Consider the following 22,929-nt stretch of genomic DNA (forward strand, 5'->3'; position numbering starts at 1 on the left):
ATCTACGCTTTTACACGAGTGGTGCGATCTCAATCCACTCTCCAACGCCTACTTCGACGCCAAATTTAAAAAAACACCATTTATATATTTACTCCCTTTCTTTTCTCCGATGCAAATAATTTACATTTACAATTAAATAAAAATCTTATTTACTTAATTATAATTGTAAATGTCATAGCAAAATACATAATTTCATGCCTATACGAATGGATTTTGTAATGTTTTATTACAGAACGCTTGCGTACCTATTATTATCCCCTGTAATTTTAAAGAAAAATGTGAGTTTTTGTAATGTTGACCTATATTATTTATCAGCAAATTAGTATCAAAATGTCCAGTGCAAATAAATAAATCGTATAAGTTTTTACATTCTGGCGAAAAAAAATGTTTAGTGTGGACGGTCATAATTTTTGATTGCGATGTGACTCCACGATGTGCTTCGTTCGTGGTGCTTATAAATGGAGCTAACTGTCGCTTATTATTTTATGGTGTTTCTCCCTTCGAATAATGAATTGATTGATTGAATGAAAAAATTAAAATTTTAATTTCTACTGTACTGGTGGCCGATGACGTGTCCAAGCCATTCATAATTTAAAATGATCAGCTGGAACAGCTCGCCAGAACGAACAACTGACAGTCGTATTTTCGGAAATTTAAATAAAGCGCATGCCCACAGTGTCGTGTGCTTTCGTCCGAGCACGATCTTAATAGTTAACACTGCGCGTACGTGAACTTTGGTGATGATGCCCTGCCTTGTGCTAAATTAATACAAAGTGTATTGTTTGTTGATTTTAACCTAAAATGCTTTCTTAAAACAAAAAATGAAAGGCCAAACTGTATGGGGTGAGTGGCTGCAGGGCCATACCAAAGTGCTACTTCCATGGAGTAGGGAATAACCTCATTTTAAGTAAGTGGTTTAGATGACAGTTTTCGCTTCATGTCCTTGGCAGAAGGGTGTCGGTGTTCTCAGTTTTATAGATACAAACAGACAGCCCTCGTAGGTACGATTTGAAATGTTAACATCAAGTGAACATAACGAGAGATGTAGATGTGTAATGAAATTTTCAACTGCAATTTATGTTTATTTATCTTTCCTTTTTTTCTAATTTCATATTCTGATCGACGATTATTCACACTGTTGATTTAATTAAAGTGGATGCGGTCTTTTTTATTAGAAATAAACAATTTTCTTTGACTCAAGTGTACATTCCTTGGCCGTAAAGCAACTGCAAACTTGAACGTTTTGTTTGTTGCATGGCGTAGCAAGGAATAGCAAACCTTAGGAGAGGACGTAGTTTGGTCGAATATTTTTTGTGTAATGACAGATAATGGGCCAAAAGTTAAGCAAGAGGAAGTGTAAGATGAAAATATAATAGAAAAAATTGACCTGAAAACGATGGAAACAAGGTTTCTAAGATGTTTTCTAATGAATCCACAAAATGTACGAGTCTTTGGGACGTGTTTGAAATTAAAATGTACCTAATTCACTGTTTTCTATAAACATAATGTTTTAAACAGAAATATTTCAATGTATTCAAAAAAGAAATGCAGGAGTGATTAATGATTAATACAAACAATTAGGTATAACATTTACCGTAAAAGTCTCAAGTCTGTTTTTTTTTTGTGAAATTTTTATAATTATGTATTATGTTTTTTATTTCTAAGTTGTTCCTTGAACTTGACATAGTCATATCTATGTTTAGTTAACTGAAGGATTGTTTATTTTACTGATTTCAAATACGAAACTATTATACTTGTTATGAAATGTATTTTTTTGGAGTTTTGATTGGAAATTAAAAAAATTAAACGGAATGTATTTTTTTTTTATTCCAAGAAGTATCTTCCAACTGACACCGAAAATTGGATCTTTGCGGTGGTATCGCACTGTCACATGTGCTATTTGTGTTCCAACAGTGTTGAAAAATCATGTTTATTGTTCTAGTTTTTTTTTGCGTATTATGAAGGTCACTCAAAAATATTTCTTGTACATTTATACCGAGTGCCTAAAGTCATATTTTCATGACTAAAATAAATTCAGGTTAATGAAAATGGAAGTTTCAAATTAGATTAAAAAAACTTCATGGAATTCTAAATTGTATTTATCAGAAAACCTGTTTTGATTGATTTGCAATCGACAGTAACTTTGAGGTATTAACGTATCTACTCTAATTTTGAATATGGGTGGTATTAGACATTTTGTCTTATTTTGCAAAGATTGACAGCACTGATGTTTACAGCGGTAAAATAATTTCCAGGGTGTGGTTATTTCGATATTTCCACAAGTGTTAAGGCATTATAAATGATAAGGTTAACTAACAGATCTTTCAGAGTTCCGAAAATTGAATCTAATTAGAGTTTTTTTTGGCTTTCTCACACTACATTTTAATTTAATTGCTGTTGATGATAAGAAAAGATCTTTAGGTATAGAACAGTTCAATTTAGATTACTAGAAATTATGATAAAAACGAGAGGACTAAAATAAAAGAAAGTGACACGATAGTGTTTGCTGATTGTATTCTTTACAGCTATTTAAACGTTGAAACCACTTCAGTGTTTTCAGATAGTCAGATTATTATATAAAAGGTATTTCTTATAATAGTTTTTTCCATTGATAATTATTTAAAAATATGTAGTAGTTGCCATCGTTGTTGAGTTTTTTGTTTTGTTATTGATTTTACGTAAACATAATTAAAAGTATAGGCACTGGTCTGGGAGATTAAATTAATTTTTATTTGTTCTCACAAACAGCAAAACAAATAAAAGAGAATGAACAGCGATGTTTGCGAATGGAAAGTGAGTTTTTTTGTAGTTTCAGAAAGTCATGGACTGGGACATTTCGTGTATTTTTCGACAGTATAGTTTAAAAGCAGTTTAAAAACATGCCCCCTACTGCAGCAATGATTATAAATTAATAGTAGTAAACAAATTTGGTACTAAAATATAAAAATATAGATTGGAAGTTCTAATTATCGATACCTTTTATGAACACTTTTTACGTTCTTTCATACTCGCCATCAGTACATATGAAAGTGCGGAAATATTGTCTCTACATTTTTTAATGTATACTTCATTGGAATGGACATTAAGGTTCCGCGTTAACATCCCAAGCATTTGTTATTGTGATAATCAAAAGTCCTAAAACTTTTTCTCAAATCTTTATGAGTTGATTGAATTATAGGAAAGAAAAGCATAATAACTACTTTATGCTGTGCCTATAAAACAATATAATTAGGCTGTTATCGAGATACATGCTTTAATTTGGAGTCAAAGATCATGTGAAGCAGCATAAAATACATAAAGCCCACTGAAAAGAATTCAACGTCAAAAATAGTGTGTGCTACACAAAAGTGCAGAGTAGAATGAAATAAAAATAGAAACGCTTATCACTTGTTAGAACGAAAGTGATTTTTTTGTCATGTTTTTCAATGCAGTTGCCACATTTTATATCAGCTCGTTGTTTACGTGGCGTGGAATTACTGAAGTCTGATATTTACTACGAAAATTCTCCCAGTAACAAACGTTACATATTGGAATAGTCCTCTTGGGTGTGATGGTACGCTGGGTGATACTGCGCTCAAATTTTGGAATAATCATACATATTTACAAATTTTTATAATCGAAAAAAGTTTCTTCGGGGATTACATTCAAGGCAACAATTCAGTATTCCCTGCAGCCTTAAGGTTTTATTGCTGAGAAGAAAAGATGCCATAAGCAGGCAAGCGCGTGCGTGATTGAAGAATAATGTTTTTGACAAGTGGGTTCTGGGTTGGTATATATATATATATTTAGAATTGAATTGCGACATTATGGCCAGTGCAGTTGGAGATTTAAATCTCTCTAATTTTTTTGTGATAAGGTTCATGAAACAGTTTATTTGAATTTTGTGAATACCTAGGATGAAAGTGGGTGCACAAATGCGACTTATTGCTAAGTAAATAATGGCTTGTATTTTGATTTTATCGTATATTGTGAACACGTGGTAACCTTCAATGGTTACTCTATTTGTTCGAAATAAAAGTGGTTGCTATCAAAGTGTTAAATGGGAATTTCAATATTGCACTAAATGATGAGACTTGATGTTCTTAAAAAATCAGATTGCTTAGTATCTAAACTGTTAAATTAATCACTGTTATTGTGAATTCATCCCCTTTAATAAAAATTCGCTACGTAACAAACGTTTCGCATTATAAATGTATAAATGTTTTTATTTTTAAAATTTTATTGAGCGAAGGACTTAAATGAAAGGCTTTGTCAAAATCACAGTGGAGGGAATTATGATTGAAAAATTCCGATTTCAGAAAAACTCCCAAAGAGAAAATTGGTTTGAAGTTACTACTTTTGTCATTATTTAAAATAAATCTACGTATATCAATACATAATATAATATTCCATATGGTTAAGTATATCCGATTATAGTAAATTACATCCCTATAACGAATACATTTGAAAGTCATGCTGGGATTACTAAAAAAAACTTCACTTTTTATTGCCACGTCCACGTACCAATAGGACTAGTTAAAATAAGCATTTTTTATTTATCATTTTTTCCGCAACTTCTTCCAAACAGAGTTAAAATTAAATATCATTTGAACCCTAAAATTCATAACCGCTCATGTGTTTACACATCCATTGATAACGAAGCATGAAAAAAGAGTTACTCTATTAAAATACTAGAATGAAAAACAGTAAAAACTGTTGGTATTGGAACAGCGACCGTTCTTTCGTCAAAAAACTGTAAAGTTTTTATCGCACAAAAACATCTTCACTCACTCTTTCGTTTTAAGCGAAGTGTCAAATTAGGGGTTAGAAAAATCTAAAAAAAATATTCCATTAAAAAAAAGATCAATATGTAAAAAATGTTTATTTTTAAAAGTTCTATTGGTGATTAAATTTATTACGTGAACAAATTTAATGTTTCACGTAGAAAGCGCCCAGAATAAAATACTATAATTTAATATGATAAAGCCAATTGTTGTTTCTGTTTTTTAATATATTTTCTTCTCCTTCGAATCAAAAATTGTTAACATCAAGATGAGTGTAAATTGTAAAAAAAATGTGTCGCTTAAACGCTGCAGTGTACCCACACATTTGTCACAATTCTTTATTTGTTTAACAGTTTACATGTATAAGCGAGGGTAAAGTGTAAATTTGGTGTTTTTATCAATATTTAGATATAACCGCTGCCGTCTGACGAGTGCCCGAAAAAAACCAGCACATGCATCACAGCAAGGAAACATCCTTACAAAGTATTTAGAATGGAACATCGATATTTCAAATTTTAGGCTAATTCATAGCGGTATGATGCTGTGCAAAAATACAAGCAAGAGTCAGTAACAACGTTCAGGTTGGTCCTCGCACGTGCTCTAAAAGTCAGCTACGTATGCCTCCCCGGGTGAACGTGCCTTCAGTTTTTTAACTAAACATATGAACTTGCCTACAAGCCAAGTTGCACGTGTGCTGGTTTCATCGCCTGTTGTAAATGTGTTATGACTCAAAATCAAAGTCATTTGACTGGGTTTATTTTGACTTGATTACGTATGTGGTGCTTATTGAAAAAATGCATTTTTCAACGACATGGGTATCTTTCAGCAAGTTTTCGGCCTGTTTTTCTTCACGGTATCAAGTCTGATCTTTATTCACTTTGTTTTTATTCCCATCTTTATTTTTGCATGGTCACACTCAAGACTCTCAGCGCTCTGTCCTTAGTTCATCCAAATCTTATTCAAAAATTCTCTATCTTTATTCTGATTAACCAGTCTGGTCTTTACGATTTTCCCATTTTCCATAATCTATTTCGCTGATCACCTACTCTCTATAGTTATTTTTGCAAATGCTGGTAGTTACAAATTTACCAAAATTATTGTACGGCTTTTATCATATTTAACGTAGATTCAATAAAATTAATATCTTATTGAGTCATTCCGCATTCCGATTACCAAAATCCACAGTCGGGTGTTATGGAAGTCCACGTAATAAATTTAATCACCAATAGAACTCTTTAAAATAAATATTGATCTTTTTTTGATCGAATATTTTTTTTTAACATTTTTATAACCCCTAATTTGACACTTCGCTCATGGGATAATCATCAATTGAAACGAAAGAGTGAGTGAAAATGTTTTTGTGCGATAAAAACTTTATAGTTTTTTTAAAACAAGAACGATTGCTGTTCTAGTATTAACAGTTTTTATTGTTTTTCATTCGAAGATTTTAATCGAGTAATTTTGCTTTCGAGCTCCGTTATCAATAGATATGTAAAGACATGCGCGGGTATGAATTTTAGGTTCCAAATTATATTTAATTCTAACTCTGTTTTGAAGAATTTGCGGAAAAAATGATAAATTAAAAAAATGTTTCTTTTACAGTGTTTTTCTTTTGCTTTTCTTCTTTTGTCAGTTGTGTTTCACGATTTGTCAAATGACTTTCCAATTTTTTAAATGTCAAAATGATATGTCAAATGAAATTCCCCTTTTCTCAAATCACTTACACTTTATACAAAATGCTTTTCTTATTAATTTAATTGATTTTCATTGTCACAATGGGAAAGTCAACTGACAAATAATGAATTACATTTGACAAAAAAGGAATTTGTTCTACAAATCATCCCTTACTAGCAAATTAAATGGGAAAATCACTTGAGAAATTGTGAAAAACAATTGACAAAAGGAGAAAAGCAAAAGAAAAACACTGTAACGAGTCCTGTTGGTGGTTAAATTTTTATTACGTGGACTTCCATAACACCGGGTATAGTTATTAGCATTTAGCATTCCTGTGTGCCAGATTAATCGAATGGTTTATATTTTTTTAGTTTGTTTTTATTTACTTTTCCATATGTTGTGACATATTTTTTTCTTTTTGCAGTTGGAGCAGTGTGCATGGAATTCAGTATGGTAAACAGCAGTTCCTTTGGATCTGAAAGAAATGGAAACACAAAAGCTAGTTGCATTCAAGCAAACAGTTTACACGATAAAACACAGTCGTCGAGTCCTCTTACTGCAAGCAGTGCAACTCAGTCAAAGAATGACTTTCCGGATACTGCGGACAGTAGCGAATTATGCGAGACACAGGCTGTCGAACCAACACCATCTCAGACAGACTTTGATGGTCGCAAGGCTGTCAGTTATGACTCGTTTGTCTTGTCGGATAAATTAAATGATATGGAAGTAGATGAAACCAAGAAAAGTTTATTTTGTAGTGTTCCTTTAGAAAAAGTGCAAACAATACTATCGAAATATACACCTCTGAAGCATGACGGACATAAGATAAAAACTCCACGAAAAGTTTTGTGTCTTTATTGTGATCGAACATTTGTCAACGTGAATTTAAGACAAAAACATGTTGAAAGGTGCCATTCTTCTAAACAGTTACGACGTGTTAGTTTAAGAAAGCAGCAAAACTTTCTTACTAGTACACCATGTATTTATTGTGATAAATTTTTATCTGCAGAACATACCTTGAAAGATCTTTTTAAACATTTAATTGATAATCATTCTAACAAATATTTTGGTTGTTTGCCTTGCGAGGACAGATTTCTAAATTCTTCTCATCTGGCCGATCATAATGTTGTAATTCATAATTTGACAACGGTAAACCAACAAACTTCTAATTCTAAAAATGTTGCGACTTCAGTTAATGCAGGATCGCATTTAGAAAAGTCGCGGACTCGTGAAGAAATTCCAGTAAAAGTAACACGCAGAAAGCAAAGAACGAAGAATGAAAATAAAGTGTCTGACACAGTTAAAGTTGGGTCCAATGTTGAAGAACCAAAGAAACCGGCGAACGCAAAAAATCTACGAAATAAGAAGTTGTCAGTTAAAAGTTCTAGGATGATACTGAAGAGAAGTAAAAGGCTGCAAGCAAAACTAAATGATTCTTATAGGAAAAAACGAACAAAAGAAGTTAATGACAAGAAAAAAAATGACAGACAGGAGCAACCATTCAGTACAAAGTTAAACGAAAGATCATCCAAAACAAATTCAAATTTCGTAAATCCTTACCCAGAGTTCGATCATTTCTTTCAAGTAAAGAAGATCACCGATCATTCTATCGACAATTTAAAAATAAGTTCTCTCACTTTTGACGATGTTTTTGACAAAGCTTTTTTTAATAGAATTAAATGTAACATACAAGAAAATTTGCTTCATCACATTGATGGAAAGTTATTCAAAAATGAAGAATCCGAGAGCAGAATATCAAATTTCGAAAAAAATTCTAACATTCCTCAAGAAATACAAAGCTTAAATACAGAAAACTTCGGATGTGAACTTTCACTAAATGCAATTGCACCGACTACGTTGCTTTTGTCCAATCAGTTCGGTGACGATCCCGAATCGCAGATTGAATATGGTTCAAAACCGTCGAAAAAGAAAACGCAGATGAAGAAAGATGAAGTCCATTACAAATATTTTACTAGACGGAAGTATCAAGCTAGTATCTTAGAACATAAAGAAAATCGGGACCTCAGTAAACTCGATATGTGGACACAATATATCATCAAGAACAGACAACAAAAAGTTTTGGATGATAAGAAAAGTCCTAAAGAAATTTTAGATTATTTTTCTGGCGAAGAATACAAAAATATTATGAAACGAGAAGAACTGAACCGAATTTTAGATCGACGGGGACCTTTTGAAGATCTCAGAGAAGAAGTTAGTAAAAAGGCAGCCTTAGACAAGTTGAATGGTGAAAATCATCCAAACGACGATGACAGTTTTGCCGAAATCGGAGAATTACTAAACGAAATGTTAAACAAAGTATTTGAATTGGCTAAAGATTCATGTCCTTCGGTTCCAAATTTCACGAAAAATGTAACGCATTTTGGTGAAAATAACATTTCGGAAATACCTAGTTACCTAAATTTAAAACCGAATACAGGTTTAACCACTGAAGGAGAGATTGACAGGTCAGATAAAATTGCTTTAATATGTTCATCACAAGAGACTGAAAATTTCGAACTTCCAAGCAATACAGTGCGAGGGAAAAATGAAAAAGTGGAGCTCACGGGCGAGTGGGCAAGATCAAGAATATACGTTTGTGCAGCGTGCGGTCTCAAACTGCAAAACATAAAACAATTCTTGGAACACAAAAGTGCTTCCCATCAGTATATTTGGGTACAACACTACGAATTTGTAGGGAATCAAAGTGAACTTTATAGACATCTGAGTATTCCTATATTAGGAAAAGTTGGAGTTTTAGAAAATGTTGTGCAGTGTAAAGTGTGGAAAAGAAGTGACTCAAGACTGTGTACTAAATGTGGGAAACAATGCAATAGTTTAGGAGAGTTACATAGACATATTTTGGAATGTGGGGGAGATTGGACCTGGATGTTGGCTAGAAAAAAGTGTAAATATAGGCCTTTTGGTGCCAAATCCAGAAGAAAACGGAGAGGTGAGTTGTTATAATTAACACCTACTGTACAAAAAATCTTATAACGTATCGTCGTTAATCGGTGAATATCTCGTTTTTTTTGTTTACTACTTTAAGCAGCTAACATGAAATTCAGTACACTAAATTTTAGTTTTTAGTTTAATTTACCAGGTGTTATGGAATTCCACGTAATAAATTTAATCACCAGTAGAATTCTTTAAAATAAACATTTTTTACGTATTGATCTTTTTTTGGTCGGATCGATTTCGGTCATCGATTGAAACGAAAGAGTGAGTGGAAATGTTTTTGTGCGATAAAAACTTCACAGTTTTTTGAACAATGAACGATCGCGGTTCTAAAGGTGCAAATCCACGATGAGATATTTTCATGCAATTTTGGTCTCATGATACAAACATTTCACGAACAACTTGCAGGAGACAATATCTCTATGCTATGTTTCAGTGTTTCATGTCTCTCACGAGTGTTTCCACAATGAAATTTAGTTGTTCGTGAAATTTTTGTATCATGAGACCAAAATTGCATGAAAATATCTCATCGTGGATTTGCACCTTAATACTAACAGTTTACTGTTTTTCATTAAGGTATTTTAATCAAGTTATTTATTTTTCGTGCTTCGTTATCAATGAATGTGTAAACACATGAGCGGGTATGAATTTTAGGGTTGAAATTATATTTAATTTTAACTCTGTTTTGAAGAATTTGCGGAAAAAATAATGAACAAGAAAAACGTTTATTTTAACAAGTCCTATTGGTGGTTGAATTTATTACGTGGACTTCCATAACACCCTGTATATTATTACTATCGGTTACGGATTATTGGTTGAAGATATCAGAAAATGGTCTTATCTGACAATGTACCGTCAAAATTCTATTTTTGATGTTTTGTGGATTACGAGCTATTATAGTATGTAGTTCAACCATGATATGATTTTCTTTTTCAAGTAAGCCGAATAAGCAAACCTAAGCGTTGACCGTTTTAAAATTATGTACATATTTGGAATCAATGGCCATACTGAATAGTTTCGGCGCTTATGAATTGTTACTTGTTGAGTTTTAATATTAATTATGGCGGCGTTATCGCCAATTTTTTGCCATAGAATAAATTCCCGTTTGCCATCACATTGTTACATCCAGATCGTAATATGTAGTACATTACATAAGTATACTATGAAGAGTAGAAGTGAGTCTTTTTGTGCTAAGCCCAGAAGACCGAGACGAAGTCGAGGTCGCCAACTGTGCCAAGTGCACTAAATTCGTACATTTTGAGTGACTGTTTAAAGATACATACACATAAATACAGTACTTTATATTCACGTTATTTAGTTTTTTTTTTAATTTGATATCTAATATCTGATATTTATGGTGAAGTATGCCACTTCCCTGTAGAACTTTTACATTCACCGCATAATTTAATAATAATAATAATTACACTAACATGTTCGGTGTGTACTCGATGCGTGGTAGTAGATAACTTTTTTCCACCGCCATTAGAGCGTCATTAGTCGACATCAAATACCACCGTTGACCTACCACTTCCGATCAGTGTTTTGGCAGATTTTTTTTTGTCATATCGATTTTAGTGGTTCAGTATTTCCTACGACTGGTTTCCAACTCTGTTGAAAATTGTTGTTCTTGCCATTGTTTCGCATCTGAAATTCCACCTTTATCCATAAAAAATTGATGCACATGATGCTCCTTGTAGTATAGCTCCAATGCGTTACTATGGTCGAATTTGTCCTTTTTGAGTCCTTGAGGACCAATAGTTTTTGGGGGTCGTAAAACACCAACAGAAATCCTCCGCGTCCCCCAATATTTTATTTGCTCATGCAGCTGTACTCACATGATAAATGCGTGATTTGGACTTTTCCAGTATTATCAGAAACTTTCACGTGGATATAAATTCAAGCATAATGTAAAATATCGGTATGAACCGTACATGACTGCCATATCCCAAAATTATTTTCAAAATTTACCAGAAAGCTCTTTCTTATACGATACTTACCCGATTATTGTCTAAATATAAATTTAGTGAAAAGTATTTTGAAATATTTTATGAATACATGTCATGCATAATAATAATAATGTTACATTTATCAAAGTAACAAACCATTTTAACGATCACTCATCGTTAATCGTACTCTCATTGAGAAAACAACATCTGCAATAAATGCCTTTTGTTCAGTTGAATAAATCAATTTGTAATGTTAGAACAGTTAGTTTTGAATTGTTACTAAAACAAATATTTTCCATAAAGAAGATTCCAATCAATGTTTTTTCAGAAGTTATCTTAATGAAAAAAATGTGCTTAAAATTGCGAATACATATATATTTCCAAAACGAAAAAAAAGCAGTAGACCTAAACTCGTCCCTACCGAAAACAAAGATTTTGTAAAAATAAAAAACTCAGTCGAGTGCATTCTTGCATAATCATCATATATGTCTCATAATCGCTTCAATCTTATTATTATAGATGATGATATATTTCACATCTTCGGATAACAAGAAAAAGCGTAAATTTTAAAGATCTCTAATGTTACTAGGCGCATTACAAATACTAGGCCCAATTTATAATTTACCTTGTTCTCTTTCTTATGACATGTAACTGGAGCAGGACGCGATTTCCATTTCGTGTCAGATTTTGCCATGTATTCCAATGTTTTCGCCAATTAAAGAAGTTTGTTTTCACTGAACAGTCTTTTACCTTCAAAATGACTTATTATTTGGATTAAATTGCAAAAATGCGAAGCCCAAAGGGACTTACAAGTTCCAACAGTAGTTGAGACAGGTTTGTACATGCATTGTAAGTGAGAAAATTATTGTTTCTTTTTTCACCATTTATTTTGTTTTGAATGTTGACCGAGTTTTTATAGTTTATTTCGTTCGTTGTTTTTCCTATCTTATTTTTAGAAGTGGGAGTTTCTTAGGGCAACATCAACATTTGTTGTTGTCATACATGGTAATGGGCATGAATGCGAATTTGATAATTTATCCAAATCTGTAACAAATGGGATACAGTCCGTTTTTTACCCCTTTAAGATGCCGTCACGATTTCATGTCTGGCCTTCTTTCTTTCAGAGGACGATGTGTTTGTTATTGTTATTTTATGCTCCAGAACAGAACGAACAAAATATATGCTCTATGCCCTTGATGCCCTTGCAGTCCTAATGGAGTATAGGGGGCTTTCGCGTTTCTTGGCCAATGATTAGTGTGGTTGAGTGGCTAGCCCAACTCATATGCTTCGAAACTAATTGACAAAATTTTATCTGCTTCAGATCTTGTTGAAAATCACACACTGAATACTTTTTTTTAATAAACACTTCGTAGTTTGGCTCTGTTTTGTTTATTTACCTGTCCTTTTACTCATGTGTTCAGTTACCAGATAATGATGTCATTTCAAATTGGTAAAAAGTGAACTCTGGTGCCATTTAAAAAAACGGCAATGACGTCGTTGGAGGGAAAAGAAGAGAGCGGGAAAATGAATAATACTAAAAAAATGATTCGTCAAAAATAAAGTCGACCTTTCTGAGTTCTTTTTTAGAAACTTAACGCGACAGAAAATCTTTCCATTCCATTCCTTTCTATTATTCCAAGCTTTGGGCACTTACTGTATGTTCAGTGGTTCAGTTGCTTCTCAACAGAAACTTGTTTTGAAACAAGTTTTAGGATATTTAAACATTTTGTTTTATTATTCCCAAAAGTTAAAATCAAGGAATTGATTGGATACGCTAATGTAGGTTAACCAGACAGGATGTCAATTTTTTGTAGTATATAGGAAAGGTTTAGTCAATCCTAAGATTCGTAGAAAATAGAAATTTTGTGAGCATATTGCTATAAATATTGAAGGGTGTAATTACAGGTTAGTGTGATTGTAATTATGGCAAAATATTATAAACGTAATTGTTGTAAAGCATTTTTTTTTTTAATTCTCGTGAATACACAAGATACGTATTTTAGTTTCTCCCTAGGTATAAGTTTCGTTCTAATAAATTGGTTACCTGTATCTGAATTTTTTTTCTGCAAAATAATATAATCATTCGTCTTTGAATTCAATTTGGTTTCCAGTCAATAACTGGAAAAGATTGTCATTGTCCAACTTCCATTTAAATGCCTTTCTCCAATTACATTTACTGTTGATAATTTAATAATCACATTAAAAATTAGGACTAACCCCGTCTTAATTATCCACAAGTTGTTCCTAATATAATACGTGCGTTTACATTTATAGATATTCACAAAAAAATTATACAGGGTGTATCCGAATTCAACCGACAAACTTTCAGGGCAGATTCTACGATCAAAAATAAGCATAAAATTCTTAATACATATGGGGTCAAAAACGCTTAGTTTGCGAGATAATCAACGAAAACGTAAAAACAATTACGATCTGAATTCCTTGGATTTTATGGGGTTATCTGTGCATTGAACAGAGGGGCGAAATTTTGACAATTTTTGTAAATGGTACAGGGTGATTCAAGTTTTACCGCCCGAGCGAAAACACACTTCTAATCGATTTAAAATTCTCAAAAAATTCAGGAATGATTGTGTAACGCTGTAGAACATTCTGTAAAAATTTCAAATTTTTTAATGAAACGAGTAAATATTTCGTTTTAATTCAGTAACCGCTAGATTAATGTACTATTCCGGACACGGAATCTTGGCCATAACTGACATTTAACTGACAAATATGTGTGAACTGGCCTTTATTGAATATAACCCAACTTTTGACTCGATAATGCCATATCCTTGCTTTTTTGATGTCAGAATAAAAACTTCAAAGTGATTTTTAATAATTGTCATTTACTAATGACGCTAATGATTGGTTTACATTTTTTTTTAGAAATGTCAAGGAAATGTTGGCCAAGATTCCGTGTCCGGAATAGTACATAATTTTTCACTGAGGGTCTTTTCAAACATTTAGTAAAAATTTGATGTCATTGAAATGATGAAAGCATCACCGGTTTTTGAAATAAATGGAATTCGATATTAAAGTGCAAAATTTAGCTATGATTTATTATTAAATTGGGCGGTCACTTCCACAATAGAGGTTGACATGGGTTATTTATGGTACCTTAAAGGGACTAAAGAATTACTGGAAAAGTTCTCAACAGATGTTTCCCAACAATGAGGTATTTATTTATGACACTGCTAAGCAGTTGTAAATCTTGATCATTTTTCGTTGTTAATATTAAAATTGGAATAATTCAAAAACTAATCATTTTCTTTTGATGCGAATTTCATAAATATGTTCTTTGAATTAATTGTAAATTATGAGCATGCATGGAATTTTTTTTAAATTTTGGTCAAAATCAATTTTTTAAATTTTATGCTCTGAATGAAGTGATACGGGAAAATTGATTGCACTGCATTTGCATTGATTTAATATGGTTAATCGTGCGGGCGGTAAAACTTTAATCACCCTGTACATAGCTCCTTTTTATTTTTGTAGGTTTTATCAAAAATTCAACCCGATTCCTTTTGTTGCTGGTAGAAATTTTTAGTCGATTATCTCGCAAACTAAGCATTTTTGACCACATTGTATTAAGAGTTTTATGCTTATTTTTGATCATAGAATCTGCCCTGAAAGTTTGTCGGTCGAATTCGGATACACCATGTATTATTACATTACATATTTCTATGTAACCGAACTGGAATTTAATGGAAAACAAATATGTCGCTTTTTTCATGGATTCTGCTGCGTTTCATAAACGCAATAGAAAAAGTTTTCTCTAAAAACAATATGCACTAGCTCCTCTTTTGAATCAATCTTACGTAAATGCCCGGTTCATTATATTTTAGTTTCATCTTGAAGTGGGCTTGTTTTTATGTTCCATTTTTGTTTTCAGGTCTTGTTAAAAGAATCTACACACAAAAAACCGAACCATCCGAGAAGAAAGTGTACAAAAAAAATTTTGATGTGCCTCGGCAGAAACCTAGTGATGGTAAAGCCCTACAAATTACACATTAGTAGATTTTTCAATTTGTTTTTTTTTTTAGCTGATACCATTAAACGGATGTTGGCAAATTTACCCGCAAAAAGAGCCACGCGTAAAATAATATCTCTGAAGGATGGTTTTAATACTCCAAGGAAGAAACAAGTGAAGACAACAAAGACGTCAAAATTTAAATGTGGAAAACTAATCCACGGGAAAGCAAAGGAACAAAACAAAGTCGCAAAATCTGAATATAAAAAAACAAACAAAAATCAAAATAATAACCATAGACGGTCTTTGAGGTGTTTAAATAAAGTTTTAACTAGTAGGATCTTAGACACAAATTCGTCTTTAATTATGAGAAGAAAGTACAATACGAAGAAAGGTAGCAAAGAAATAGATAATGTTAATGTACATACAAATCAAATCGATGTTAATGAAAAGTGTCAAGAACAACCCGCTAAATTTCCAATAAGAAAAGTTACAAAAACCAGTAGCAGTACTTCAGTGCATATTGTTGATGAAAAACAAGCAAAAGAAGAATTCAAATCTAAAAGATCTTCTCCAAGGATCGAAAAACGTTTGGAATTTAGTTCAACAATCGACAGGGTGAACATTAAGCGGTTTTTTCCTGTTAAGAAGAAAAAAAATTTTAATCAAGTAGACACTGCTAAAAATGTGCATGTCACTAAGTTAAATGCAAAACGCAAGAATACCAAAGTAGATGAGTCTTCACAAAAAAATCCACTAAAAAAAAATGTTAAACCAAATTCTCAGAAAATTAAAAACGGACAGTTCGGCGGTGTAAACAAAACCTTCAGTTTACGGAAGAGAAAATTTGATTTTAATAATGTTAATTCCGACAAACCAGATAAACCAAAAATCAAAAGAAATTTAACTGCTGGAAAAACACGTAAATTGAGAAACAACGTTCGAAGTGTTATTGATGAATTTGATACGTTGACATCGTATGCGAATGAACCTTCAAAGCCTAGTGACAACTATACTCAAACCGAAATCAACAGTTTTTTTGAGCGAATTGAACCAGAAACCAAGCGAAATCCTCTGGAATTAATCAAAGTGTCAGAGAACACAACAAATTTCGAAAAAGTGGAAGCGGATGAAGTTGAGAATGATACAAATTTACAGAGAGACACATCAGATGTTGAGAAAAGTGCAACAGTTGAAACTAACGATAACGCTGTCTCAGTCGTTCCCAAATCATCTTATCCAAACAAAACGAAGAGAAAACTTCGAAAACCCGCCAGGGGGTTAAATGATTGTATAGCAATGTTAACAAATAAACTTGGCAAAAATTTTGAAAAACCCCCAGAAAGTAATATTTTTTATGAAATGTCAAATAAAAATTGCCAAGAAAATTTAGCAAGTGAAGAAAATGAGAGACCAGAATATATATTAAAAGTTCCATTTTCCAACGAACACTTTGAACTGCATTCCAAAATTAAAGAAAATGAACGTTTAGAAACTTTGGAACACTCTCCTGGAAAATATGCGAATGTTACAAGGCAAGCAGTCGAAGATATTGTTGAAACGAAATCCTCACAGGAAACAAGTAATAGATCTGATAATGAAACTGAAAACCAAATTAAGTGTGATAAACTTAATGAAGAAACAAACGAGCCACATACTTTTTTGTTGCGCAGTGAAGAAATGGTAGATGAACTTAAAGACAATTTAATTGCGGAAGAACTTGCTCCGTCAATAGCCTTCAGTCAACCTGACGAGTGCTACGAATTAAAGAACGAAGAAATCCTTGAAAATTGTGAAATAGACACTACCAAATCCGTAACTAACGCAGAAAGTATGTTTTTGGAATGTGTATCCGATATTGAATTGTTAGTTGACAACGGCAACCGAAGTGATAAAGCGAATGACGATACTGACTCGGAAGATGAAGTGCCTCTTGCAACATTTTTGAAAGAAGAACAGTTTAGTCGAAACACACCTTGCAACATGAAGAATGTTCTTGAACATAATACGGATTTAAATGTTGAAGAAGCTGCAACAGTTCAAGTCTCTGCTGATGCAGCGAAGAATCAACAAGTTTCGTGTGTGGAAGTAGATCCTGATCAATGTAACATAAAATGTTCCGATATTTTTATTGAAGAAAACCACAATGAAAAAGAAATCCTTGATTGTACTGCAAGAAGCGTTGCGTTGTTTGAAGAAAAAATAACTATAGAGGAAACTGTACTTATTGAAGAACAAAACTCTTCTGTGAAATTGAACGTTGATGATGAAAATGGATTACGTAGAGAAAAAGATCCTTCAGTATTAATGGAAATCAATGATAATCTACATTCTAAGAACGAAAGTTTAAATTGTCACAGTTCGAGTGTAGTGGAAATCAGTTTAGATGTGAGGCAGCTCAAACAACAAAACGATAATAAGTTAAATGATTTGGTCCTTGCACCTGCAGAAACAATATTGCAAAATGCAGATATTGAGAGCGTAGTTCATCTTTGTAAAATGAACTCTGCTAATAATGTTGTGAAACAGGGAAGTGATTTGCTTGTATTAGAAGAGCAATGTGATAATCTGGTCACACCTAAATTGGATAATTCTACAAAAAATGTAAACATCGTCGGCAAAGAAGAAGTAAACGATAACATTGAACCAAATGTAGTCGAAGACATTTCTTCAGACTACAAAGAAAATTCGAGATCAATAGCGGAAGAGCCATTGCCAAAATATAAAGCTAAAAGAAAATCGATGAACAAGAATAAATTGGCTGAATATAATGGTAATCGAAACGCAAAAGAAAGTGAAGAATATCAAAGAGCGAACAGTAATAAAAAGTCAGTCAGAAATGCAAAAGCAAAAGCTCTGGAGTCTATTCTTGATGAAGCGATTCTGGAATTAACAGAAAACGAATTTCTTCAGGAAAACTTTAAAAATACGGCGATAGATAATGTAGAATTAGTTTGTCAAAAAACCGAACTACTAAAGAACTCTTTAAATAAACCTAAGCTGGTTGTAAATTCATTTAACGAAGTGGTAGTAAATGAAAGCAACAGTTTTCAAGAAAATAGTGATTTGAAGTCGGCGCAAGAGGACCCTGGACAAGAATCTGTCGAAGACAGTAGCACAAGTAACTTATTCCACGTGAACAATGAACAAACAGTTAATGATTCTAAGAATAATCCAAACACTGATTCCGAAAGCGTTAAAGAATTGAGAAGAAGTAGAAGAAATTCGAGAAAAGTAACTTCGTATAACGAGATAGATCTGGTGGATCCACTTTTCGACGACATAGACAGTGATAAAACCATATCGAAAATATTGAAAGAAACCACGAAAGATATTTTTGCCAAACGTAAAAGTCGCAAACTGTTTCATCAAAAAAAGATACCAAAGAATGGAAGTAACGACAAAAAATTAACAGGAGATGAACTATTTGATCTACTTAAGTCGACTCCGAGTGAAAATATTGTTTTATCAAAACCACCGCACACTTTTTTTAACAATTTCGAGGAAATTTCTGATGATTTCAATGACGATAATTTTGACGTTTTTGGAGATATTTTGGAAAAATCTATGGCTGTTATTGAAGAAAACTTGTCAGAACGAGCAATTCCCAGTCTTGTTGAAAGTTTGCCAAATAGTATCAACAAAGAACCGGAAGAAAGTCACAGTAACTTTTTGTCAGATCCAAAAATTAAAATAGCGTCATTGGAACAAAACAACAAGAGAAGATTGTCTAGAAAAAAATCAAAAAAATCAAAACATAAGCACAAAAATAAAGAAGTAAATATACAGATAAAAAATAATGCGACTTCAAACGGTGAAGTAACTTTGAACGAAGAAAGAAATTCAATACCTTTGAGTGATGTTGAAAATACAATTAATTCAGAACCTGTTAATAATTGCGATACATCATCGCTGCAATCAAGTCAAGTTGATTCAATAAAAAATAACGAAAATGATAAAAATAAGGTTGTTTATTGTGAAATTTGTGATAAATCTTTCTGTCGAATGGAAAGTTTAACAAAACATAAACGCACCCTAACTCATATTTCTAAATTGTCGGAATTGGAAGCTAAAGAAGCAGCCTTGAAATCGAACTGTGATGAGATAAATAGAAATGAAGAAACCGAAGTTACGCGAATGTCATCTAGTTCTGGAAAGAATTCTGATGTACTGCGTATATTGGAAGATGTTGATACAGAAGAATGCAAACAATTTTCTTCTCCATTTACTGTCAGTGTAAATAACGCAAATTTAAAACTGGCAGATATAATAAGTGACGTGTTAAACAAACCGATTTTAAAAAAGAACGACGAATCAAACAATTTTACGGAAATCATCATGCACGCCAATCACGAAGTGCAACCTGAAATGCCAAGATTGAAGAGTCTCGCTGAACGCAAGAGTTTCGAATCTGACAATTGTTTGGGAACTGCAAAAACAGTTTCTCATGTAAAGCCCGTTGATTATTTTGAATCGGAAAATGTTGCTGCGGGCACAATTTTACAAAAACAAATAACATTGTTAGAGAATATTATTGAGAATCGGTCAAGGCTAAGTTACATCGATGAACTCTCAGTTTCGTCAACCAATTCGGTAAATGAAAATGTATGTTCTGAGAACGGCTTAAATGTTAATACCGCGAAACAGTCAGATTTAATCGACACTTATTCCGATAAATGTCGACAAGAAAATAATGCCATCAGATCAAATATTGAAGAGAGCTTTTTGAAACCGTCACAATACGAGGAGATTTCAGAAGACAGCAATCTCCGAAATTACGATGAGCAGAAGTCTAGGAAAGCTTTGAACAGAGACGAAGAACTGTTTCTGGAATGTTGCAGCTTGTTAAAGAGTGGTTCAGAAGTCTCAAGTTACTCGAAAAAATCAAACAACGTATGTAAGGATTTAAACAACGTCGAACTTAAACCATGCGAAGAACCTGATTGGTTGGAAACCAATGGCTTGTTACCGAAACAAAATCGTGATTTCGTCGATTCCTGTTCGGACAATTCGAGGATCAGAACACCTCTGGGAGATAGTTTTTCGCAAGATGATTCCAATACTGCGATTTCGTCACACTGGGATATGAACAGCTCTAACACAATTTCGAATAAGAAGTCATGGAAAAAAAGTTTCAGCTTGGACGATAAGAATTTTACTTTCGAACAAGTGTTCTCTAATAGTGAAAATAAAAAGGACATATTTTGTAGTAAAAAAGAAGTTAAAAACCTGCGTACGGTAGTTTCATCGTTTGATCATGTAATAACGGAAGTTCTGAAAAACGAATTAAGTACATCGAATGAAGATGTAAAAAAGAGGTACAGTAGTAAGTGTCCTTTTTCATCATAATTTAAATTTATGTGTATTTTAGAAACAGGGCTGATTTAGATGAAGTTACAAATCAAAATGAGACTAGGAATTACAAAACTGCACCTGCTGCGGATGGGAAAAAAATGCTGACCAAGGGAGCCATGAAAATATTTGAAGGTTTAAAGGTGTCGATTCCAACTGAAGAGTTGAATATTGACAAAATTTTGACTTGTGGGCATTCTGTTAAAGCAACGAATTTAGATAGCTCTGATTTTACCGGTTTAACACTTGAAAAAGAAAAAAATGTGAAACAATTGAGAGATGTCAGATGTAATTCAGAGTTGCATGGCAAGTCTTCATCTAAACAGAAAAATGCCACGAAATCAAAACAGAACAAGTGGTCGTTGAGCTCCAAAATCCATGACATATATGACTTCGAAGAGACCCAAGATAATTCCGATGTTTTTACAAAACCTGATTTTCGAAGTTTTAGAAATAATCACGAAAAGAGTAAGAAAAACGAAAAACCAGAGGGTAGTGACGACGACAGTCAAGATTGCACCGACGCCATTAGTTTTGATGCATTTTCTTCAAGTACTTCATCGGTTTCCGAATTGCTTCCAACAAAGTCGAATACACAACAAAACATTACTAAGAAAAAATGCATGATAATGGGTCGAATATTCAAAAATGCTGTGAAATCGAGAGTTATTGATGAAGACATACGAAATATTCCAATCATAGACAATGCTAAATTAGTTGAAGATTTTGTATTGAATTGTCCCGAACCTGTTACGGAAAAAAAGACAAAAATGACAGAAGAAGAAATGAATTTGGCATTTGATAATTTAGTAAATAGTAAGTCCAACGAATCCAAACAAACTGCCACAAAAAGTTGTCCTCCTGTAAGTGATAAATTAGAACACAAAAATAGTTTAGGAAAAAGAAAGTCAAAAGTTAAAAGTAAAAAAAGAAGTTACGGATGTTCAGATACCAGCGATGACGAATTTAAATTACAAAAATCGTCCAAGAAACGCCCAAAGAAGAAGAATAACAAGATCGAAGATAATTGCATAAATCTAGAACAAGAATTGAGGGAGTGTATTGGTGTTGCCAGTCGGAAAAGTCAAAGGAAATGTACGAGTGGTAAACAAAATGTCTTGATTGAATATTGGAGTTCGGATGAATCATCGTTTGAAACGTTACCAGAGCCTCCAACTTCAAAACCGAGTCCAACAAATTCCACAGTTAGTGAGGAGGCAGTTGATAAGTTACTGCCAGACACGACAGTCACTGAAATTGACGGAGGTTCGGATGAAGGGGTTAATCATGAAGATAATAATAAAGTAGTCGATGCACAATCTCATAAAAGAAGCAGGGCGTCACCGTCAACGTACATTGTGAATCGACGCAAAAGAGCTGCCGCGAATCCTCTCTACCACTGGTCAAGTTCTAGCGAAGATGAATCGCGAGATTTGATCGAAGTGCGGCCGATAAGAGACGAAATAGAAGACGACGAAGACAGGCCTGTTCAACATGGTTGGATTGTAGGCGACTCCCCTAAAAAATTAGTGACAATGTTAGCTCAAGCAAAGGGTAAAAAGTGTGAGACGGATAGTGTTAAGGAACATGGGAAAAAAAGGACGAGCACATTTAGTTGATAATATAATTTTGTGAATGTAGTTAAATGAACAATAACAGTGCATTTGCTGCAGGCATTAAATAAAATTAATTGTATTTTAATCATATACATATTATATATATAGACTCGACTAAATTATCCAAAGGTTTAGAAAATTATAACAAATTTGTACATAACGTTGTAGTTGGGAAAATTTCACGTATTTAAATGAAGCTTTGTAAATAGATATGTGAATTAAATCTCTGATCATCTTGTATTAATTAATTTTCTAACGGTACTAACTAATAGTTCTGTTAGTTTTGTACAGAAATATTAATATATACATATTTTGCACTGCCGTAAATGAATAGAAGTCTTTTTTTGTATTTTGAATATTTTACATGTAAAAGTAAGTTTTGTTATTAGAGTTGCAATTTTACCAATAAATTAAGTAATGAGTTATAAAAAAGTCCGACTTTATCGACTAATTTTGAATTTGTCCAAGAAGTTTTTATATTGTGTTGCTTTTTTATTTTGTTGGGCGCACACTTCACATGTTTTTGAAATTTGGTTGAAACGTGTACGAATAAATATATGTAAATAAAAGCTTGTTATACCTATTGGATTATAAAACACAGTGGTAATCGATCATTACTTCATTACGTGTGTATTATCTTCAGAGGGGCACCA

The 22,929-nt window shown here is 32.8% G+C and overlaps 2 protein-coding genes and 1 long non-coding RNA gene across 3 annotated transcripts in view; 2 read left to right on the plus strand and 1 right to left on the minus strand.

The window, feature by feature from the left end:
- The window catches only part of TyrRS (Tyrosyl-tRNA synthetase), a 199,795-nt gene that overhangs the window by 11,238 nt on the left and 165,628 nt on the right, over positions 1 to 22,929 (minus strand). The gene's annotated exons all lie outside the window — the stretch shown is intronic.
- LOC138132097 (uncharacterized protein PF3D7_1120600-like) lies at positions 691 to 22,859 on the plus strand. The gene is made up of 5 exons (XM_069049469.1): positions 691 to 907; positions 6,862 to 9,387; positions 15,231 to 15,326; positions 15,382 to 20,626; positions 20,680 to 22,859. The coding sequence occupies exons 2-5, from the start codon at positions 6,876 to 6,878 to the stop codon at positions 22,277 to 22,279; spliced, it is 9,453 nt and encodes a 3,150-aa protein (XP_068905570.1). The 5' UTR covers positions 691 to 907; positions 6,862 to 6,875; the 3' UTR covers positions 22,280 to 22,859.
- LOC138132134 (uncharacterized) lies at positions 9,944 to 12,715 on the plus strand. The gene is made up of 2 exons (XR_011159993.1): positions 9,944 to 12,187; positions 12,295 to 12,715. It is a non-coding gene; the product is annotated as an uncharacterized lncRNA (long non-coding RNA).

Source organism: Tenebrio molitor, chromosome 5, assembly GCF_963966145.1.
Source record: "Tenebrio molitor chromosome 5, icTenMoli1.1, whole genome shotgun sequence".
Classification (NCBI taxonomy): Eukaryota; Metazoa; Arthropoda; class Insecta; order Coleoptera; family Tenebrionidae; genus Tenebrio; species Tenebrio molitor.

What these genes read in the sequence shown, in the direction of transcription:
- LOC138132097 (XM_069049469.1), top strand. Translation starts at nt 6,876, where the DNA reads ATGGAATTCAGTATGGTAAACAGCAGTTCCTTTGGATCTGAAAGAAAT. An exon ending in ATCCAGAAGAAAACGGAGAG is followed by an intron (nt 9,388 to 15,230) that starts GTGAGTTGTTAT and finishes TTTTGTTTTCAG; the next exon opens with GTCTTGTTAAAAGAATCTAC. An exon ending in AATGAAGATGTAAAAAAGAG is followed by an intron (nt 20,627 to 20,679) that starts GTACAGTAGTAA and finishes TGTGTATTTTAG; the next exon opens with AAACAGGGCTGATTTAGATG.